Raw genomic sequence first — 19,420 nt, forward strand, 5'->3', positions numbered from 1 at the left:
ATTAAAATGTATAATCGTTTGACAGCCCTAATAATAACAATAATTTATACAAAGCAGCCCAAGTCAGTACACTCACATGACTATCGATTTCCAACCATGTCTGTAACTAGCCTATTATTAACTTCATGAATAGTAGCTGTAGCATACAGTATCTACTATTTGCATCTTCTACTCAAACTAAACGTGTTAATTGACCTATCTGTCCTTTGTCTAGGACCATGCATATTTATTTCTTTTGATACTTAAATGTGGTGCTAACACTATCTGTCTTTTGTCCAGGAACAACAGTAGGCTACCTTTATTTCAATTCAAATAGCAATACGCATGCATGTCTATACTGGAAAACTCTACAGCACAGCTTTCTGTCTGTCTGATGGTGTGTCTGTCGCGGGAGGAATAACAGCCCGCCCGTCGTGTGTGCGGTGTGCGGGGGAGGGGGAGGGGGAGGGGGGCATGAACGAATCGTGAACGCAACAGTTTCGAGTCATGAACGTGTTCGTTCACGCTCACGGCAAAGAACTAGTTCTTATGAACGGCTCGATCATGACCGACACATCACTGATATACATACACTTATACTGTAGGTTGGTTTGTTTACTTCTGAGTAAGAAAACAATGTTGCACATTAAGATAATCATCTGAGGATAGCCCCCCCCCCCCCCAAAAAAAGGGGGAAAAAAGAAATATCATTTGGGGACCCCCTGCGGGTCCCAACCCACAGGTTGTGAATCACTGCTTATAGGAGGGGTTGAGTTGACCTGTTGTTAACACCCATTAACAGGCCTGAGAGGTGATAAAAAATTCAACATTTTGATAAGACATTTTCACAGATTTACATTTATTAAACATCATTTGAAATCTTACATTCTGTACTTTCATAATCAGTAAAAAAAAGAAAGAAAAAGAAAACTGAACAATGACCATGGCCCCCTTGTGGCACAAGGCTTTAGATTTGGTCACGTTGAATATGTAATGTTGACTCTCATATCATTGTTCTCCCACTGCAGGGCCTAAAACCAATCACCTAAGCTTTAACACGTTAACAAACAGAAATACAACATTTATTTTAGTTGCAAACAGAAAAAGGAGAGCAAATACAGGGTTTTCTTTTCTACATTTTTATCCCACAATTTTTTAACCCAATTTTTCACCCAGTGCCAATTGTCTAAGTAATCCTGGGCGCTACACTCCCTCTGCCAGAAAATGCAGAGCTTGTAGAGTGAAAACAATCACTGCTCTTCACTGTGTTCACTGTATAAACATTGATCTCCATACAACCTCAAGGTGCTCGGGTGGTGCAGTGGTCAAGCATCTACTCACCACCTCGGAGTTTGAATCCACCGTGGTGCAAACAGACTTTGTCGAGCGGGTAAAATAAACAAACACAATTGGTGTCAGTGTTCGGGGGAGGGAAGCCGGGCGGGGAGGAGGAGTGATATTTGTCACTGTACATACTCCTACAGCACGGAGTGTTGGGCGGGAGGAGTAGGACGAAGGCTCTACGTCCTCCTGGTGGGGGCTCCTCACTGGCAGGTGAGTCAGTCGGATACGACAGCAGTGACAACACAGAAAACACATGTGTGTGGAGAGAAATTAATTGGCATAATGACTAAATTGGGGGGAAAACTGTTTCCCTAACCCTAACCCCAGTTTTTAAAATACATTTCTTAAATCTGTGTGTCCTGAGGTCATAGTCAAAACATCATGATGGTCATAGACAAAACATATGTTTAATCCTTAAACAGCCAATGAGTGTCCATGTACCATCATGTGTTTAATCCTGAAACAGCCAATGAGTGTCCATGTACCATCATGTGTTTAATCCTGAAACAGCCAATGAGTGTCCATGTAACATCATGTGTTTAATCCTGAAACAGCCAACGAGTGTCCATGTAACATCATGTGTTTAATCCTGAAACAGCCAATGAGTGTCCATGTAACATCATGTGTTTAATCCTGAAACAGCCAATGAGTGTCCATGTAACATCATGTGTTTAATTCTGAAACAGCCAATGAGTGTCCATGTAACATCATGTGTTTAATCCTGAAACAGCCAATGAGCGTCCATGTACTATAATGTGTTTAATCCTGAAACAGCCAACGAGTGTCCATGTAACATCATGTGGTTAATCCCTGAAACAGCCAATGAGCGTCCATGTAACATCATGTGTTTAATCCCGAAACAGCCAATGAGTGTCCATGTAACATCATGTGTTTAATCCTGAAACAGCCAATGAGTGTCCATGTAACATGCATTTAATCCTGAAACAGCCAATGAGTGTCCATGTAACATGCATTTAATCCTGAAACAGCCAATGAGTGTCCATGTAACAACCAGTCACCCTGTTGAAGTGTCCTTCAGGCATTGTACCTGTCATTGTTCATTTACTTTGAAGTTGCTCTGGATGATCATGTAATAAAACAAGATAACAGTTAAATAATGATCCAACTGCAACCAACCAATGTGTCCAACTTGTGTTTTCATTTTCAGGAAAAAAAGGAGCAGGAAGTTGCCTGCATACTGAAGGTATTTTAAGTAACAGTCCAGTTTTACATCAACCCAAGATGTTCAGAGAGGCATGTGTCCAGATCACAGAGAATCAGTATCATGCTTGAACTTGCATCAGTTCCTTTGCGTCTCACTGTGTCGATGACAAAACGTGCCTTGTCATCTCTCTTCTGCATCACATCAGCCATCTCCTGCTCAGCGTCAGTTATAATGCTTCTCTCTAAAAGTTTGTCCAGGAGACCGTTAAGAACGGGAAGTGAAACCCTGTTAATGAAGCTGCTTCGCACAGAAAATAGCCTGTCTTCTGCTGGAAGAGTCACGGTGCGCTGAGCTTGTTGTTTTCTTAAAGCAGCAGCTGAGAGTTTCACATGACCTTCCCATACAGGGATGGAGGTTTTACTGTTGCTTAGAAGCAGCCTAACATGGCTAAACCTTTCCTCTAAATTAATGACAAATGTTGCATTGTAATTGCGGTAGGATGATTCTTCAACTTTAAATTTTGCCTTATTTGGTAGAATTATGATGGAGTCATCTTGAGTGGAAGTGGAGAGGGTGTATTCTTGCTGTGGGATTAGTTCACATTGAGGCATTTCAATGTAAATCTCCTCTTGTACGCTCCTTCTGTTGTTCACCACTTCATGCCACGTAACGTTCCCAGGCAGCGGCAACACATACAGGATTGAACTTGGATCATCATCATTGATTGGTGGTGTATAAAACAGTAACACCGATGCTTGGACAGGACTGGGTCCGTACAACATCTTTTGTACGTACGAGATGATACCAAATGAAGATAATCCAGCTACATCTATGATAACATGAGTTTCTGTGATCATATGGGGTTTGATCAGCTCAAAGCCATCATCATCCATCACATGGAGAACACACAAGGATTTGCCTCCACCCATGGAGAGGATCTCACAATGTGGAAATTGTAACTGACACACAGACCCCTGAGAACCTTTTATGTCAAACAGTGGTCCTGCAGGCCTCTTCATGCCAAGCTGGGATAGAAGCCCTCGGTCCCAATGGACTGTCCTGTAAGTCACATCTCCCTCCGTCTTCATCTTAAACACCAGGTCAGTCACGTTGCATTGGAACAGTCCTGCTTGGTTGCAGTGGAAGCTGTAGCTTTCATTGTTTTCTACACCAATGATATCAGGTGTAAATTTTTGTGTTTTGTCCAGTAGTGTAACATCATTTACGCTGTTGGACCGTTTGGCTTTGAAACTTGTCGTGTTCTCTAAACATGGAATTTGGCTCAGTGAGGGTAAGCTGTGAGAACGAGGCAGAGAGATGGATTGTTCTATCCCCAAACCACTGAAGCATCTACTTAGATCAGTTTCATCTGGGAGCTCCAGGGAGGGATGCAGAGAGGAAAGTGACTCAGGATGGTCTTCCATCTCACCATGCAAAGGAATAGTTCCCTAAAAACAGAGAAAAATAAAATATATTCATGGATATTAAATACAAATAAAGAGTAACAAAATAAGGCTGTTCTACAGCTCTTAAAAATGTCAATATCCGTCAATGAATGCCAATGTTTTAACATGCCTTGCCAGGTGCTCTACTACTAGATGGCGCTCAGGCTACACAAGACCACAGAGATACTGATAGCAGTACCGCCGCTAGGCACATGCGCGAGGGGGCACCAAAATGAGCCATGCCAATCACCTAAATGACTAAATGATTCATATTTTTTGTTAAATGTAACACACGCAACACAACTACAATTAGGCACCTAAGCATTTGACCATTATAGGCAATAAGATAAGCCAATACTGCTATTTTATCCACCTAAACAATCACGACGTGCGCGTGTCCTCAAGTTGTGAGATGAGGCTCAAGCATCTCTTGCAGGTATGTACAAGTGTTAATTAGCACTAACATTAGGACAAATGGCGAAAGTAGCCGATCCACATGCTGAAACGTGTCACATTTGTTTGTCGTTTAGTTTTTCTTGTGGATGCCCCCGCTGGGCTCTGCTCAGGTCTTGCGTTTATTGTATATTCCACTATTCCCTCTCCATTGCAGAGAGAATAGGAAGGCAAGAGGCAGAAGAGACTTAGTAACAAGATAGGGCACGCACCGGAATGGCCAGCAGCGGCCCTGGAGATAAGCATTAATAACAGTATATGTTCACCTTGTTAAGAATGTTTAATGGCCAGTTATGTTCAAATAACTGGCCAAAGGACTAACAAAGGACTAACAGTGTTAGCTCACAGTGATTCAGCAGGCCTACAGTTTATCCCAGAGTGAAACCATGAACAGCTGTCTGCCAGGATGAGGAGAGACAAGGAAGTTTAGGAATTTATTCTGCTGACTTGTGTTTACTGTCTCAACAGTGTTAGTGTGCATTCTCATGTATTATCCAGGAGGAGTTACAAGCCTTTATGAAAGAACTCCTGTCCTGACTGTCTTAGGAAGCATGTTTGGAAACAGGCAGAATGGGTCAAACCAATAGAGGCCACCAGCTGAGCTTTGACTGCTCATACCTGCCTAAGATAAGCCATGTGTATGGAGGACGAAACGCTCCATGAAGAGACAGTTCATTGTGTTTTCATTCTCCTCCAGCCAGTAGGTACCACAGAGACAGAAACAAGACCAACACCCCTGGTCTGTCTGCTATGGATGTAGAAAACAGAAGCACATATATTGGACCTGCTCAGCCACAAAGGCCCTGATCACTGCTGCTTTATTACCTACAGAAGGATCTGCTGTCCCGTCTCTCCTCCCCTTCCACTGAACATGGACTGTGTCAGCCTGGTCAAGCAAAGGAGCTACTATATGTAACATTGTCAATTATAAATAACTTTCAGTTAGTATAATTACACAAAATGTGTTACAAATTGGTGCTTTTACTGTCTTTGTTCTAATCTACATGGTTGGTGTGTATAATAATACATGCATTATTGGTCACAGCTCCTTGTCTGTCTCCCGTATAAATGTCCTGCCACACCCCCACCTCTTCCCTATGTTATTTCCATATTGGAATGAGGTGGGTGTCTTTTGTTATATTCCCTGTATAACAAAATAACTATTGGAGTTGCAAATTACTTGTTTAACTTCGTTTAGAGAGGAGTCCATGCACTAAAGCCAACCTAACCCGGAGACCTTTTTATGTCATTCTGAGTCAGAATAAACAGAGTGTGTCTCCAAACAGATTCCTGGTGGTGTTGATTCATTCAACGCAATGCAGAGAAATAGTTACACCGGTTACATATATCTAGACTGAGAGTTGAATGACACAAAGAGCCAGGCCTTTACTGACACTATAGCTTCTCTCTCCTTAGTCTGACTATAGAGACTCTGCTTTATGGGCTCTGCTGGTTTTACATCCTACCAGACAGTTACATTACATTCATTTGAGTTGAGAACCTCTGAGTTAATAATGATCTCACCTCTGCTTTATCCTCCATCTTCACATCAGGTTGACCTTCAACCTTCTTGCTCTCTCCCTCTGCTCCCCCCTCCTCATCCTCCTCTCCCTCCCTCAGGGAAGTCATGGAGCTTCCTGTCTGGACATGCTGGGAGCTGAGGTCTGTACTGCTGCTGACTGAGGCTGGAGTGTAAGTCTGTCCTTCTGTCATCATAGAAGAACTCTGAGACAGCTGTGATGGATGGATGGATGGATGGATGGATGGATGGAAGGACGGACGGACGGATGGAAGGAAGGAAGGAAGGATGGAATGGATGGATGGAATGGATGGAATGATGGATGGATGGAGAAAAGAGAGAAAGATGATGTTTCTGATCATTTTGAATCTTGCCTCTGACAAATATTCCATTGTATATTACTGGGACGCCCGGACCTCTAGCCGCGCACGGGGCTCTAGTGAGGGCTCGCTTATTTTGGGGTTACAAAATCGTGGGATAATTTTTTTTTTTTTTTTATAAAAACAAAAAGAAATATGTCGCGGACCCCCTGGGAGTCTTGGGACTGGAGACCTAGTGTGGTCTAGCTCTGAGGTTAATGGAGTACAAAGGGAGAAAAAACGAAAGCGAAAGCAAAGTGCAAGATGCAAACGAATTGTGTGTGTGCATTGCTTGTTGGTCGCGCGATACCTGGAAACCTGGCAACCATGGGCTGAGGCAGACAGCTTGTTGCTCGCGCTCCCAGGCAGCACAGATGGCCGGCCGGTCGGCCAGAGCCACGCATGCGTAGCACACCCAAATGTAATAATACATGTAGATATAAAAAAAACGAAAACACTTTAAAGGCTCTACAAAAAAATAAACACACATGTATGTAAACTATAGCAAAACTATAATCTCTAAAAACTGATTCTGCTAACAGCAACACCACTGCCTTAAACATGTAGTGTTGTTGTTAGTAGGAATTAACACAGAAGCACCCGGGAGGAAGTGGACTAAGAAAGGGGAGGAGCCAAGCCGAGTTCCCCCAGATTACCCCCCCCCCCCTTTTTTTTACCGAATGAGTTCCCAGATTGGCAAAACTACCTTGTCCCCAGGAGGAAGGGGAGGTGTTGATGTCTGATCCATGGACTTCATCTTCATTTGACCAGAATGTTTCTTCTCTACAGAAGAACAACAAACAAACATTCATTACACATGATGAGTATAGAAGACATGAGGTCTGATACATTGTTTTATGACTGTACATAAATATCACTGTAAACTCAATTAACCATATTCACACAGCGGCCATTTTGTTCTTACATCATACTTGGAGTTGGCCCCTCCCCCTCCAGTATGAAGTAAGAGTTAAATGGACTCAGTGTGAACATCTTAGTTTAACCACATCAACCCTAGACTCACTATTCTGGACAGCTCATAATAGATGAACATTCTGTGAAAATATGTGAACATCTTGTGAAAATAGCTGATGTGCAAGCTCACAACGAGTGAGTGAGTGAGTGAGTGAGTGAGTGAGTGAGTGAGTGAGTGAGTGAGTGAGTGGGTGGGTGGGTGGGTGGGTGAGTGAGTGAGTGAGTGAGTGAGTGAGAGAGAGAGAGAGAGGGATAGAGAGAGGGAGGGAGGGAGGGACGGACGGAGGGTCTGTGTCTGTGTGCGTGTGTGCGTGCGTTAGTAGCTAGAACCTTACCCCTACTCTTCCACCTCTTCTCCATCAGCTCAGACCTCTTCTCATCCATCAGGTCACAGTATTTCTCCTGTATTTCAGACATCAACAGACAATGAGAGTCAAAACTACATCAAGATGTTAACAGACTGTTCCTTAACGTTGTTTGGAATTAACTTTTGCTTCCTGTATTTTCAAAATAAAAGACTGTACACATCAGGGTCTCACTAGGTATAGGCAGTGGTGGAAAGTAAATTTACTCTCAAGTGCTGTACTGTGTTTTTTTTTGTATTTCCAATGTTCAATACTTTTACTTCTTCTCCACTACATCTCAGATGTAAATATTGTAAGTTTATTCCACTACAATTATTTGAAAATGTTAATTAGAAATTACTATGAAGATTTAGATTATTATTACAAAACATACACACCACTTCAGCCCTATATACTTTGGCTATTTGAAAATAGCCGATCTACAAGCTCACAATGCGTTGCACAAGGACATGTTGTGAGCTTTTGACCTGCTATTTTCAAAGAAAGAATTGTATACATTTGGAAACTTGCAAAATGGGATATTCTGCATAATGAGTACTTTTACTTGTAGTACTTAAGTATATTTTTCTGCTAACACTTTTGTACTTTTACCCAAGTGAATTTGGAATACCGGAATTGTACTTTTCTAGAGTATTTCTATATGGTGGTATTGATAGTTTTACTCAAGTAAAAAATTTGAGTACTTCTTCCATCACTGGGTACAAGTGAACAGTTTAATGTAAGTAGACCACTGTTAACCATATGAACGTTATACCTTCCTATTCTGTGAAATTAGCAGCTCTACAAACTCACACTGAGTGTAGAGCTGCTAGTTTCAGAGATTTGGTGTAGAGGGGGAAATGTAAGGGACGTAACCAAATCAGTGTGCCGAAAATAGCCGATCTAAAAGCTTTCGTTGCAATGTATTGTAAAGCTTGTAGATTGCCTATTTTCGTTGAATTTTCACCTCAGAATAAGGACGCAAGGGTTCATGTGGTTACCTGGCATCCCTATTCTGGACACATTTTTGAACATTTCTTTTATCATTTTATGTTTTTATGTCACTGAATGAGGAACAGTTAAATGTTAGACATAAGTATGGAACCGTTACATTGTAGTCATGTATTCATTTGAACATGTAAATAAATGTCATGGAGAATATTAGGTTCTTACCTCACTGTTAGCTGACTCATATACGTTCCTCTCTATGTTCTGAGCATCAGTCAGCAGGTCACTGTCCTCAGCTGGGTCTCCTGTTGACATGTCCTCTACACTACTCACCAACACAGAGGATGAAAGAGACAAAGTCAGACATCAGATTCAACTCATAATTAAATAAGTGATAATTGTTCAGCTGGTCTGGGGTCTAGAAGATGGTGAGAACACATTGTAATGGTTCTGATTTCTGTGTGATGAACACTCACAGCAAGAGGACATAGTAGTCACGGCAACTCTGTGTGTCATCTTTATGCCAAGACTTCTTGTGTGCTGCAGACAGAGGGAGGGCTGTGATGGATTCCCAGCTGAGAGAAATTATAGAAAAGAGAAATAGAAAGGAGGGAGAAACAATGAGGAATACATGATGTTATGACATAATATTCTATATGACATATCTCTAACTGTACAGGTGGAAACAGACAGTTTGCCCTTCAGTTTTCGTACTGTAAACTATACCTCAACCAACCCAACCAGCAAACAATAAAGTAATAATAATAATAATAATAATAATAATAATAATAATAATAATAATAAGGGTAATAATAATAATGATGATAATATATCTACTGTACAGGTGTATAATTGGTTCATAACTAAGGACAATGTCTACATCCTCTACCCTTAAGAAGAATTCAGATATATTAATTAAGTAAAAGTAGCAATACCACCATGTAGAAATACTCCTTTAAAAATGTTACTGGCTACAAGCGCACGTTGTGAGCTTGTGGAGTAAGAATGTCAATCTGCAAAGTATGGTAATTAAAGCTGTCAAGTAATTGGAATAAAACATACAATAATTACAGTGAAGTATTCAGTACAATAATTATAGTCAAATAAAAAGTACTTGTTGTCTCTGAGGTGTAGTGGAGTAGAAGTATACAAGTATTGAAAAATGGAAATAATCAAGTAAAGTCGAAGCACCTCACAATTGTACTTAGTGCTTGAGTAAATGTACTTAGTTACTTTATCGCAATTGCTGTACCCCTCCCATCCCTTTAGGTTCACAGAGTAGACCTACACAGTAATACTACTGTACTGTGTACAGTAATACTACCGTAATACTAAGTGTACTACTGTGCTGTGTACAGTAATACAGTAATATGCACACTACGGTGGCCAAGGAAGAACCTCTGCCCCAAATCTTTCATATCGGCCTGCTATAGTGCCACCAGGAGGCCGATTTTTTCAAAAACCCTTTTTTGATCGTACTCCTATACAGATGTTGTCACGCCAATTGGTACACATTATCTCTATAGTCATGTGATCAAGACGGATCTGTCCTGATTGGCTAAGATTGGCTTCCAAAGTTTGCAGGATTGGTCCGGGTTCCTCACATGAAAGTAGTGTGAAACTTTGCTGGCCCACAATAAGCTACCTGCCCTGGCGGAGACCAGTGCTCCGAGGAGATTTATTTCCTAGTACTTCTACTCCACTAGATCTCAGGGGCAAACGTTACTTTGCTGCGATGTCTGTGATTGTCATATATCAAATAACTACCTTTTTCATGTTGAATATTTTCATGTTAAAGTTATGTTTATGTTTTATAGTATAAACACAATAGAAGTTAGAATCATGTCAAATCATTTCAATTGTGGATTCATTCTTTGTGTCATTCCAGTTGAAGTTCAAAGAGATCAGTGATCTTACATTTGGTCTAAAACTTGAGGTTCTTTACTCGACCTAGACCCATAGCCAGAGAATGATGATCCTCTGCTTGTCGAAGACCCATAGCCAGAGGATGATGATCCTCTGCTTGTCGAAGACCCAGGGACAGAGTATGATGATCCTCTGCTTGTCGTAGACTCAAAGTCAGAGAATGATGATACTATGCTTGTCTCAGACCCATAGTCAGAGTCTGTTTTTCCACCGTCATGTCCTCCTCTGAAATCAAACAAATGTTTCTTCAATGATTCTGAATATGAAATGTACATAAGTACATACATGCAATGGGGGGAGTTGTAGCCCAGTCTACTCATCCGTATAATGCAGTGTTTAGCGCACGCTACATGGACCAATTACATTAACAACCATTCAAGTACACTTGGAAACACATGTTAGTGATTCAATGATTTTCCTTTTATCAGTCTGAGAAAACAGAGCAACAGTGATTGATTAACAATCTCTACTTCCTCTACCTAGAGATTACCATTATGTAACCATAACCCGAAGTAATTGAGGTTAAAGCATGTTTTTTTGGCAAACACATTTTTTTGTTTAGTTTTTTCATGTCATATGAAAGCTTTAAATAAGTCCTGAAATAAACCCCTGAAATGCCAGACGGCACCGTGGCGTCAACGTTAAGCATTAGCCTGTCAATCCCTGCGCCTCGGGATCTAATCCTTCTCATCGCACTGTTTATTTATCAAATAAAATCATTTGCTTGCAAATCATTTTATTAGGACCAAGGTTAGGTTTAGGCATAGGTTTTGTCGCCCCCAACGGGGGTGTGTGTGTGTGTGTGTGTGTGTGTGTGTGTGTGTGTGTGTGTGTGTGTGTGTGTGTGTGTGTGTGACAACCCACTACAACATCCAAAGACACAACAAAATTAATGAAATTCAAGAAAACAAATTAAGTGAAACAAGGTTTTATCATACAACGTTTTAGATCAAAAATAGCAGATCTACAAGCTCACATTGTGACATGTTGGGAGCTTGTGCTATTATTATTAGGCCGACATATAAAGGCAATGGTAAAATACATACATATGTGAAGGTTAATACTGCCTGTTTGGAGTCATTAACTGAGGCATGCTTTATAAGGTCTCATATTGTGGGTCCTTTCTCAGAGTGTTGGTAGGTTGTAAATTCCTTACCATTCCCTTATCTCAAAGAAGAGAGAGAGAGAGAGGCTTAAATGACATGCCTGATGCCTATGTTATGGGGGATGAGAGGTAGTCGAAGCGTGCTATTTGAGGAGAAAGACATGAATGATATCCGGGGGGAGGCAACATCCTTTATGGGTCTTTGTGTGGAACTTTGAGGGAGAGTTCAGTTTCTTGGAGTCCCTCAACAGATCAGTAGTGAGTAGAAAAGCAAATGTTTATTGCTTGTGTGAAGATTCATGTCGGTAATATTGTCATTATTGTTTCTGTGTTTCAATCTTTCTGTAGGTTTAAAACCTGACCTGACTGCCTGACCTGGCTAGAATGTTAGTAGAATGTGAGCCTACTGGCAAGGTTGTAGTTGACTAAGATTGTAGTTAACTGGCCGCTTAGTAGAACGATTGTCTACTAGGTGTGTTCAATGTACGTATGTTTGTATTTGTGTTAGTAAATAAAAACCATCAAAGACACAGGTTTGAGTAGGTCTGAGTATTATCTACTTTATGCCTATTGAGAGACTCCGGCCTTTTGCGAGGGCCGAAGCCAACAAGACGTGCAGGTAATGCGCGTCGGGTTGGAAATTCATACAACAACTGAAGTTCAAAGGTTAATCCTTTGAACTGTCACTGTTCATAGACATGCAGCTGGATAATCAGAGAAATGTTCACCAAAAAAGAAAGAAAGAAAGAAAGAAAGAAAGAAAGAAAGAAAGAAAGAAAGAAAGAAAGACAGAAAGACAGACAGACAGAAAGAAAGACGGAAAGAACGAAAGAACGAAAGAACGAAAGAAAACAGACAGAGAGCCAACGTTACCTTGTGGATAAGCTCTTCTTCACTGTGCAGCGTCTGCATCTTAAAGCCTCAGCAGTGTTCATGGTCCTGCAGCGTCCACATCTCCAGTATTCATCATCAGTGGTTGGTTTTGCTGGTCTTTTCATCCTGACAAACAAACACAACAAGAGTCAAGTTAGTTGTGTATTAAATCTGTGTTCATTCATTCACATCCTGCATTCATGATAACTTCTCGATAGCTAAAGAATGTTTTCATTTGAATGATTTGTACTTATGAGATGACATTGTCATGTAGTGTTGTATATATATTATTATGCACGATGCGGTGCAGGTCACATGCGTGCGATTTTTATTAATAATTAATTAAACGACTATAAAACAACAGTAACAACAACATACTCTACCAGCCTCCAGTGCTGGAAAATAGCAGATCTACAAGCTCACAATGCCTTGCGCTTGTAGAACTGCTATTTTCACATGGTTACTGTATGTTTTATAATAATAATCGAAATCTACAAAGTAACTTGTGACTAAAGTTTTCAAATAATTGTAGAGTAAAAGTAAAATATTTGCTGAGTTAGTGAGAATGAGACGAACAGACGGAGTATGGAGTCTCTGATCTTTACTTCCAAACAATTGCATCAAGACACACAGGTATTTCACTTCCCTATATCACCTACTAATCTCCTCCCATTACCACCCCACCAATCCATTCTGAGGTGAGATACCTCCATCTAGTGTCCACATATAATCACTCTTTGGTGTCCACCACACAAGCCCCCCCCCCGAACACTCGGGGGGGGGGGGCCTGTTGACATTCAGTGCAACAATAAACCGCCCAAAACAGTACACCCAGTGTCTTTAGTCTTTTTTAGGAGGTCTGACCATGCGGCCATAGCGACTGTATTTCACAACCACAGGGGAAAGGGAAGGGGTAGAGATAGGGGCAGGGGGACGTCCATGCCACCGCCGAAACCTCGCCGGTGGGCAAACAGGGGTACCCCCGGACGGAGGGCATGGGACAGGGGCAGCCTTGGGCGGCCGGCCGCGGCGTGGGGGCTGAGCCAGCTCCACCGGCTCGTCCGGGACCACATGAGCAGGCTTAAGGCGATCGATTGAAATCCGCTCTTTCTCCCCCCCATGTCCACCACAAAGTTCTTGGGGCCCGCCTCCAGGACACGGAAGGGCCCGTCATAGGGAGCCTGCAGTGGAGAACGGTGGGCATCGTGACGGATGAACACGTAGCCGGCAGCCATCAGGTCCTTCGGAATGTAGGACTGGGGAAGGCAGTGGTGTGTGGGAACTGGGGCAAAAGCTCTCGCCGCATCCTGGAAAGCAGACCGGTGAGCCGTTGTGGACCAGGGGTGGAACTCCCCAGGAACCCTCAGCGGTTGACCGAACACCAACTCAGCTGAAGAGGACTGCAGATCTTCTTTAGGGGCAGAACGCAGGCCCAACATGACCCACGGCAGACTGTCAATCCAGTTGCTGTCTGTGAGAGTGGCCCGGAGAGCAGCCTTCATGGAGCGGTGGAAACGCTCACACATCCCGTTAGCCTTCGGGTTGTACGCCGTGGTACGATGGAGTTTCACCCCAAGTCTCTCAGCCACAGCATTCCACAGCTCAGACGTGAACTGGGCTCCCCTGTCCGACATGAGATCCGAGGGCGTGCCGAGCCGGGTCACCCAGCCAGAGATTAACGCCCGGGCCACCTCTGCAGTTGTCGTAGAGGACAGGGGAACAACCTCTGGCCACCTGGTGGTCCTGTCCACCATAGTGAGGAGGTGAGTGAAACCCTGGGACGGGGAAAGTGGCCTCACCAGGTCCACGTGGACATGGTCAAACCGCCTCTCTGGAATGCGAAACGGCTCCAAGGGGTGACGCTGTACCTTGGCCCGCTAGCACGCCACACATGAGGCAGCCCACTGTTTAACGTCCTTCCTAAGGCCCGGCCAGACGAACTTAGCCCCCACCAGCTTAACTGTCGCCTTTACCCCGGGGTGTGAAAGGGCATGAATGGCGTCAAAAACCCGGTGGCGCCAGTCAGTCGGAACCATGGGGCGAAGCTGGCCAGTGGAAACATCACAGAGGAGCGTGGCGCCGCTGTCGTGAAACGCCACATCCTCCAGTCGCAGTCCTGTCACAGCCGTCCTGAACGCCTGAAGGCCTGAATCGGTGAGCTGGTCAGTGGCCATAGCAGCATAGTCAATGCCCAGGTGCACGGGACTGATGTGCGCCCTGGAGAGGCAGTCTGCCACCTGGTTATTTTTTCCGGCCACATGTTGAATGTCTGTCGTGAACTCTGATATGGCGGAAAGTTGGCGCTGCTGCCGACCCGACCACGGCTCGGTAGTTTTGGCCATGGCAAAGGTCAGAGGTTTGTGGTCCACAAACGCGGTAAACTCTCGGCCCTCCAGCAGGAACCTGAAGTGCCGTACAGCGAGGAAAAGGGCCAACAGCTCCCTGTCAAACGTGCTGTATTTTCTCTCATTGTCCTTGAGCTTTTTACTGAAAAAGGCGAGGGGCTGCCAGGCGCCAGCCACCCACTGTTCACACACCGCCCCTACTGCGTAATCGGAGGCATCGGTGGTAAGAGCTATCGGAGCAGCAGGGGACGGGTGTGCCAGCATGGCAGCTTTGGCGAGAGCAGCCTTAGCGTCCTCGAATGCCTGGACCCGCTCCGGGGACCAGTCCACGTCCTCGTTGTCCTTCTTTCCCTTCAACGCCTCGTACAAGGGGTGCATGAGGTGAGCAGCGTGTGCTATGAACCTATTATAGAAATTAATCATGCCCAGGTATAGGGCTGAACGATTTTGGGAAAAAATCTAATTGCGATTTTTCTGACCGATATTGCGATTGCGATTTGATTGCGATTTTTTTAATTAAAAAAATAAAATAAAAATCTTAAACATTTTTTTAAAGTCAAGCTTCAGTTTAGTATTCACTGTGTACGTTTAAAAAGTAATTGGAAGTAATGGAACATTACCAAATGGCATAACATTTATTTACTGTTCTAGATTCTAATAAATAAGGATGAGAACTAAAAGATATGAATTGCTTCATTGCTTCCAACATGTATCTTCCAAGTACTTTTTTTCCCATGTATATATTTAAACATTTAGCTGGAATAGAAATAGCTTATTTTTGTAAACAACCCAACATTGAACTTGTTAAGTCATTAACTTATGGCTCAAGAAGAGAAGCTTTTTCTGAAATGAAGTTCAATACTGTAAATAAAAATACAATTAAACAAATAATTACCATTTTGTGTAAACAATTCACAGCAGTGAAATAAGTAGGTCTTTCACTTATGGCTCCAGAAGCATATTTACTGATATCCAGTATTTAGCTTATGTAGATTAACATTCAACTAAAATGTAACACTTTTTTGTCTCACAAGGCAAAGTCCTCTCCTACTGTACATTGTATTACTACTACTTAGGGCTGTCAAAAAAAATCGATTCATGAATAAATCGCGATTCTTAATGCCACGATTTTAAAAATCGATTCAAAATATTAAAATCGATTTTTTTTTTTTTTTTTAATAAAATCGCAATAAATCGCAGAATCGAATATCAATTAATCGCAGAATCGCAATTTTAATCGAATCGGCACCCTAGAAAATCGCAATAAATCGCAGAATCGCAATTTTAATCGAATCGGCACCCTAGAAAATCGCAATAAATCGCAGAATCGAATCGAATATCAATTAATCGCAGAATCGCAATTTTAATCGAATCGGCACCCTAGGAATCGATTTTGAATCGAATCGTGAGGTAAGTGAATCGTGACACCCCTACTACTACTCCTTGGAAGTGAAAAACTCAGAATACATAACGCAGTGGTGGAAAGTAACTAAGTACATTTACTTAAGTACTGTACTTAATTACAATTTTGAGGTATTTGTACTTCACTTGAGATTTCTAATTTCCAATACTTTAACTCCTACTCCACTACATCTCAGAGGCAAATATTGTACTTTTACTCCACTACAATTATTTGAGAACTTTAGTGACTAGTTACTTTGCAGATATAAATTATAATATTATAAAACCTACATTAACCACTTTAGCCCTATTTTATACCTAGGTAATTTGAAAATAGCCGATCTACAAGCTCACAACTCGCCGCGATGCGACGCGTTGTGAGCTTGTAGATCTGCTATTTTCAAACATTAGTACTTTTACTTTTGGTACTTTAAGTACATTTTGATACCAATACTTTTGTAGGCCTACTTTTATTCAAGTCAATTTTGAATTTGGGATTTTTACTTGTAACAGAGTACTTCTACATTGCAGTATTGATACGTTTATTTAAGTACAACATTTGAGTACTTTTTCCACCACTGTACATAAGTGACAAAGATACAGTTCATAGTCGCTTCTTTTTTTTGGGGCTTGTTTTCATAGACTGGGTTGCTTATTTCTCTCACAAAACCTGGCAACACTGACCAGGAAGTGCTTTGCATCGTATTGTTTACATTGGATCACAGCATCCAACAGTAATAGTTTAATAATGATGGGAAAAATATAAGTTACACTTACAGAAACAAACATAGATAGGAGCAACACTACTACTACACTACTTGTGTCGCACCGAAAATAATGTTTTACCGCTACGCGCGGCATCGGGGACCTTAAGTTGCGCAACACGGCCGTTCGACAAACTTTAAATACTCGCAGCCGACGGCGAGGGACCTAACTCTATGAGAGGGACAGAGCGAGAGAGAGGGGGGGGGCGCTGCCCTCTCGCTCCCTGTAGAGAGAGGCAGCTACTCTGGAGAGAAGGAGACAAGTCCCGCGGGTGCTCTGGGATTAATATTAATATTACAATTATTTATTATGATAAAATAAAAAAATCGCGGCCTTTGCGATTAGCTAATCGCGTGGTTTCAAATCGCGATTTCGGTTTGAAAACGATTAATCGTTCAGCCTTACCCAGGTACTCTTGCAGGGGTTTGACGGTGAGGGGGCGGGGGAAAACAGCGATGGCCTCCACCTTGGTGGGTAGCGGAACAGCCCCCTGGGGAGAGACGTGGTGGCCCAGGAAATCGATGGCAGGCAGGCCAAAGTGATATTTAGCCGGGTTCACAATCAGTCCATGCTCGTTGAGCCGCTCGAATAGCTGCTGGAGATGCATCTGATGCTCCTCGGCAGATGTACTGGCTACGAGGATGTCATCCAAGTAAACAAACAAAAATGACATACCTCGCAGCACAGAGTCCATCAGACGCTGGAATGTCTGCGCTGCCCCCTTTAAGGCCGAATGGCATCCTCAAGAATTCAAACAGTCCAAACGGGGTGATAACGGCCGTTTTGGGCACGTCCAGAGGATGGACCGGAACCTGGTGGTAGCCACACACCAAATCTATCTTAGAAAAGATGGTGGCCCCCGCTAACCTGACTCAGCCAGATGAGGGCGGTATTGAGTCATATATCAATACACACCCTGATCTGGAATCTCTCAGGGAGTTACGCTGCCCGGTCGCTGCGTATTCGAACCAATCAGCGGCTGCTAGGGGCAGGATCATCCAATCACCTGCCTAGTAGCTTGAAAAAAAGAAAAAACGTCTGTCATCGATTCTGCCTACGGAGTCTCAGATGGAAGTAGCCTGTGAAACAAAGTGTGTCGCAAGCTTCTTCCATTTGACGGTGTCAGGTTAGGCCCCCGCCAGGTGGACAGAGAAATCCTGGATATGTGGAACTGGGTCATGCGTGGTAATGTTATTGAGGCGACGGAAATCACCACATGGACGCCACTTCCCATCCGCCTTGGGGACCATGTGCAGAGAAGAGGCCTAAGGACTGTCAGATCGGCGCAAAATGCTGAGTGGCTCCATCGTGGCGAACTCCTCCCTGGCTATGGTCAGCTTAGCAGCATCCAGGCGGCGCGCTCGTGCGTAAACGGGCGGCCCCACAGTCGTAATGTAATGTTCCACTCCGTGCTTGGTGACTGAGGCAGAGAAAGCGGGAACCGTCAAAGCAGGGAAACTTGCGAGGAGGCGCTGATACACATCCCCCGTGGCGAGCATATTGGCAAGGGCAGGAGGCCCCGGCCCCCCCAGTGTGCACGGGTATGCGTCAAAAGACACAGAGTCAATCAGCCGACGGTTCGCGACGTCCACTAATAGTCTGTGAGCACACAAAAAATCCGCGCCCAGTAGTGATGCGTGGGTTGACCCGGTTGAGCCATAGATTTATATATGGGTTCGTGGGGCGGGTTGAGGCGGGTTGCGTTCCGTGGCGGGGCGGGGCGGGGCGGGTCATGAAAAAACCCGACCCGCGCATCACTAGCGCCCAGTATAGGCACCGACACAGAGGCAATAATAAAGTCCCAGCCAAACTGATGTCCATGGAAACATACAGTCACATACCTGGTGCCAAACGTACGGATGGAAGTACCATTAGCCGCATCCAGCGGTGGTCCATGTCCGTTTCCCAAGGCGTCCGCGGCAGATGCTGGAAGGATGCTCCGCTGTGCGCCAGAATCCACCAGCAGGCGCCTACCAGAAGACGTGTCCTCAATAAACAGCAGCTCATTAATGACCCCTGCGATCAGAAACTCGATCAGACACCGCAGCCACCACGTATTGGCGGGAGGCCAGTAGTATTCTGTCCGCCTCCTCTGCTAACCCCCGGTAGTCCTTGGTGCGCACTAGAGGCGAGCTGGCCAGAGCCGTGCGCACTGGAGTCGGGAGTTGCCGCAGGAAAAGTTGGAAAAAGATAAACGTAGTGTCACCTTCACCGAGCAGTGCCAGCATGTTCTCCATCAGGTCTGTGGCTTTACCGTCCCCCAATCCATTGAGGGACAATAGACGCTCTGCGCGCTCCGTGCGCTCCGCGTCGGACAGCTGGAACAGCCGCAACAGCTGCCGGATCATGTTGCCAAAACTCTGGTAACTTTACCGTAGCCGCAAACACCGCTGCGGCAACGACAGCCGCAGCAGCGGGCTCTGCGTTATTATCGACCATTATAATGTTCACTCAAACGTCAGGGTCACCACTGT

General features: G+C 43.7%; 1 protein-coding gene across 1 annotated transcript in view; it reads right to left on the reverse strand.

Annotated features, from left to right (window-relative positions):
• Positions 1–945: 945 nt before the first annotated feature.
• LOC311038657 (uncharacterized protein) overlaps positions 946–19,420 on the reverse strand; it is a gene marked incomplete at its 5' end in the record, with an annotated part of 32,146 nt that continues 13,671 nt past the window's right edge. The window contains 8 exons of the mRNA XM_084048227.1: positions 946–3,936; positions 5,911–6,120; positions 6,971–7,047; positions 7,575–7,641; positions 8,757–8,856; positions 9,008–9,106; positions 10,449–10,682; positions 12,436–12,561. Of these exons, the coding sequence (XP_083904353.1) occupies positions 2,551–3,936; positions 5,911–6,120; positions 6,971–7,047; positions 7,575–7,641; positions 8,757–8,856; positions 9,008–9,106; positions 10,449–10,682; positions 12,436–12,561 (2,299 nt within the window). The 3' untranslated portion in view covers positions 946–2,550. The remainder of the gene's footprint in view (positions 3,937–5,910; positions 6,121–6,970; positions 7,048–7,574; positions 7,642–8,756; positions 8,857–9,007; positions 9,107–10,448; positions 10,683–12,435; positions 12,562–19,420) is intronic.

Source organism: Gymnoscopelus microlampas, assembly GCF_963454915.1.
Source record: "Gymnoscopelus microlampas genome assembly, chromosome: 22".
Lineage (NCBI taxonomy): Eukaryota > Metazoa > Chordata > Actinopteri > Myctophiformes > Myctophidae > Gymnoscopelus > Gymnoscopelus microlampas.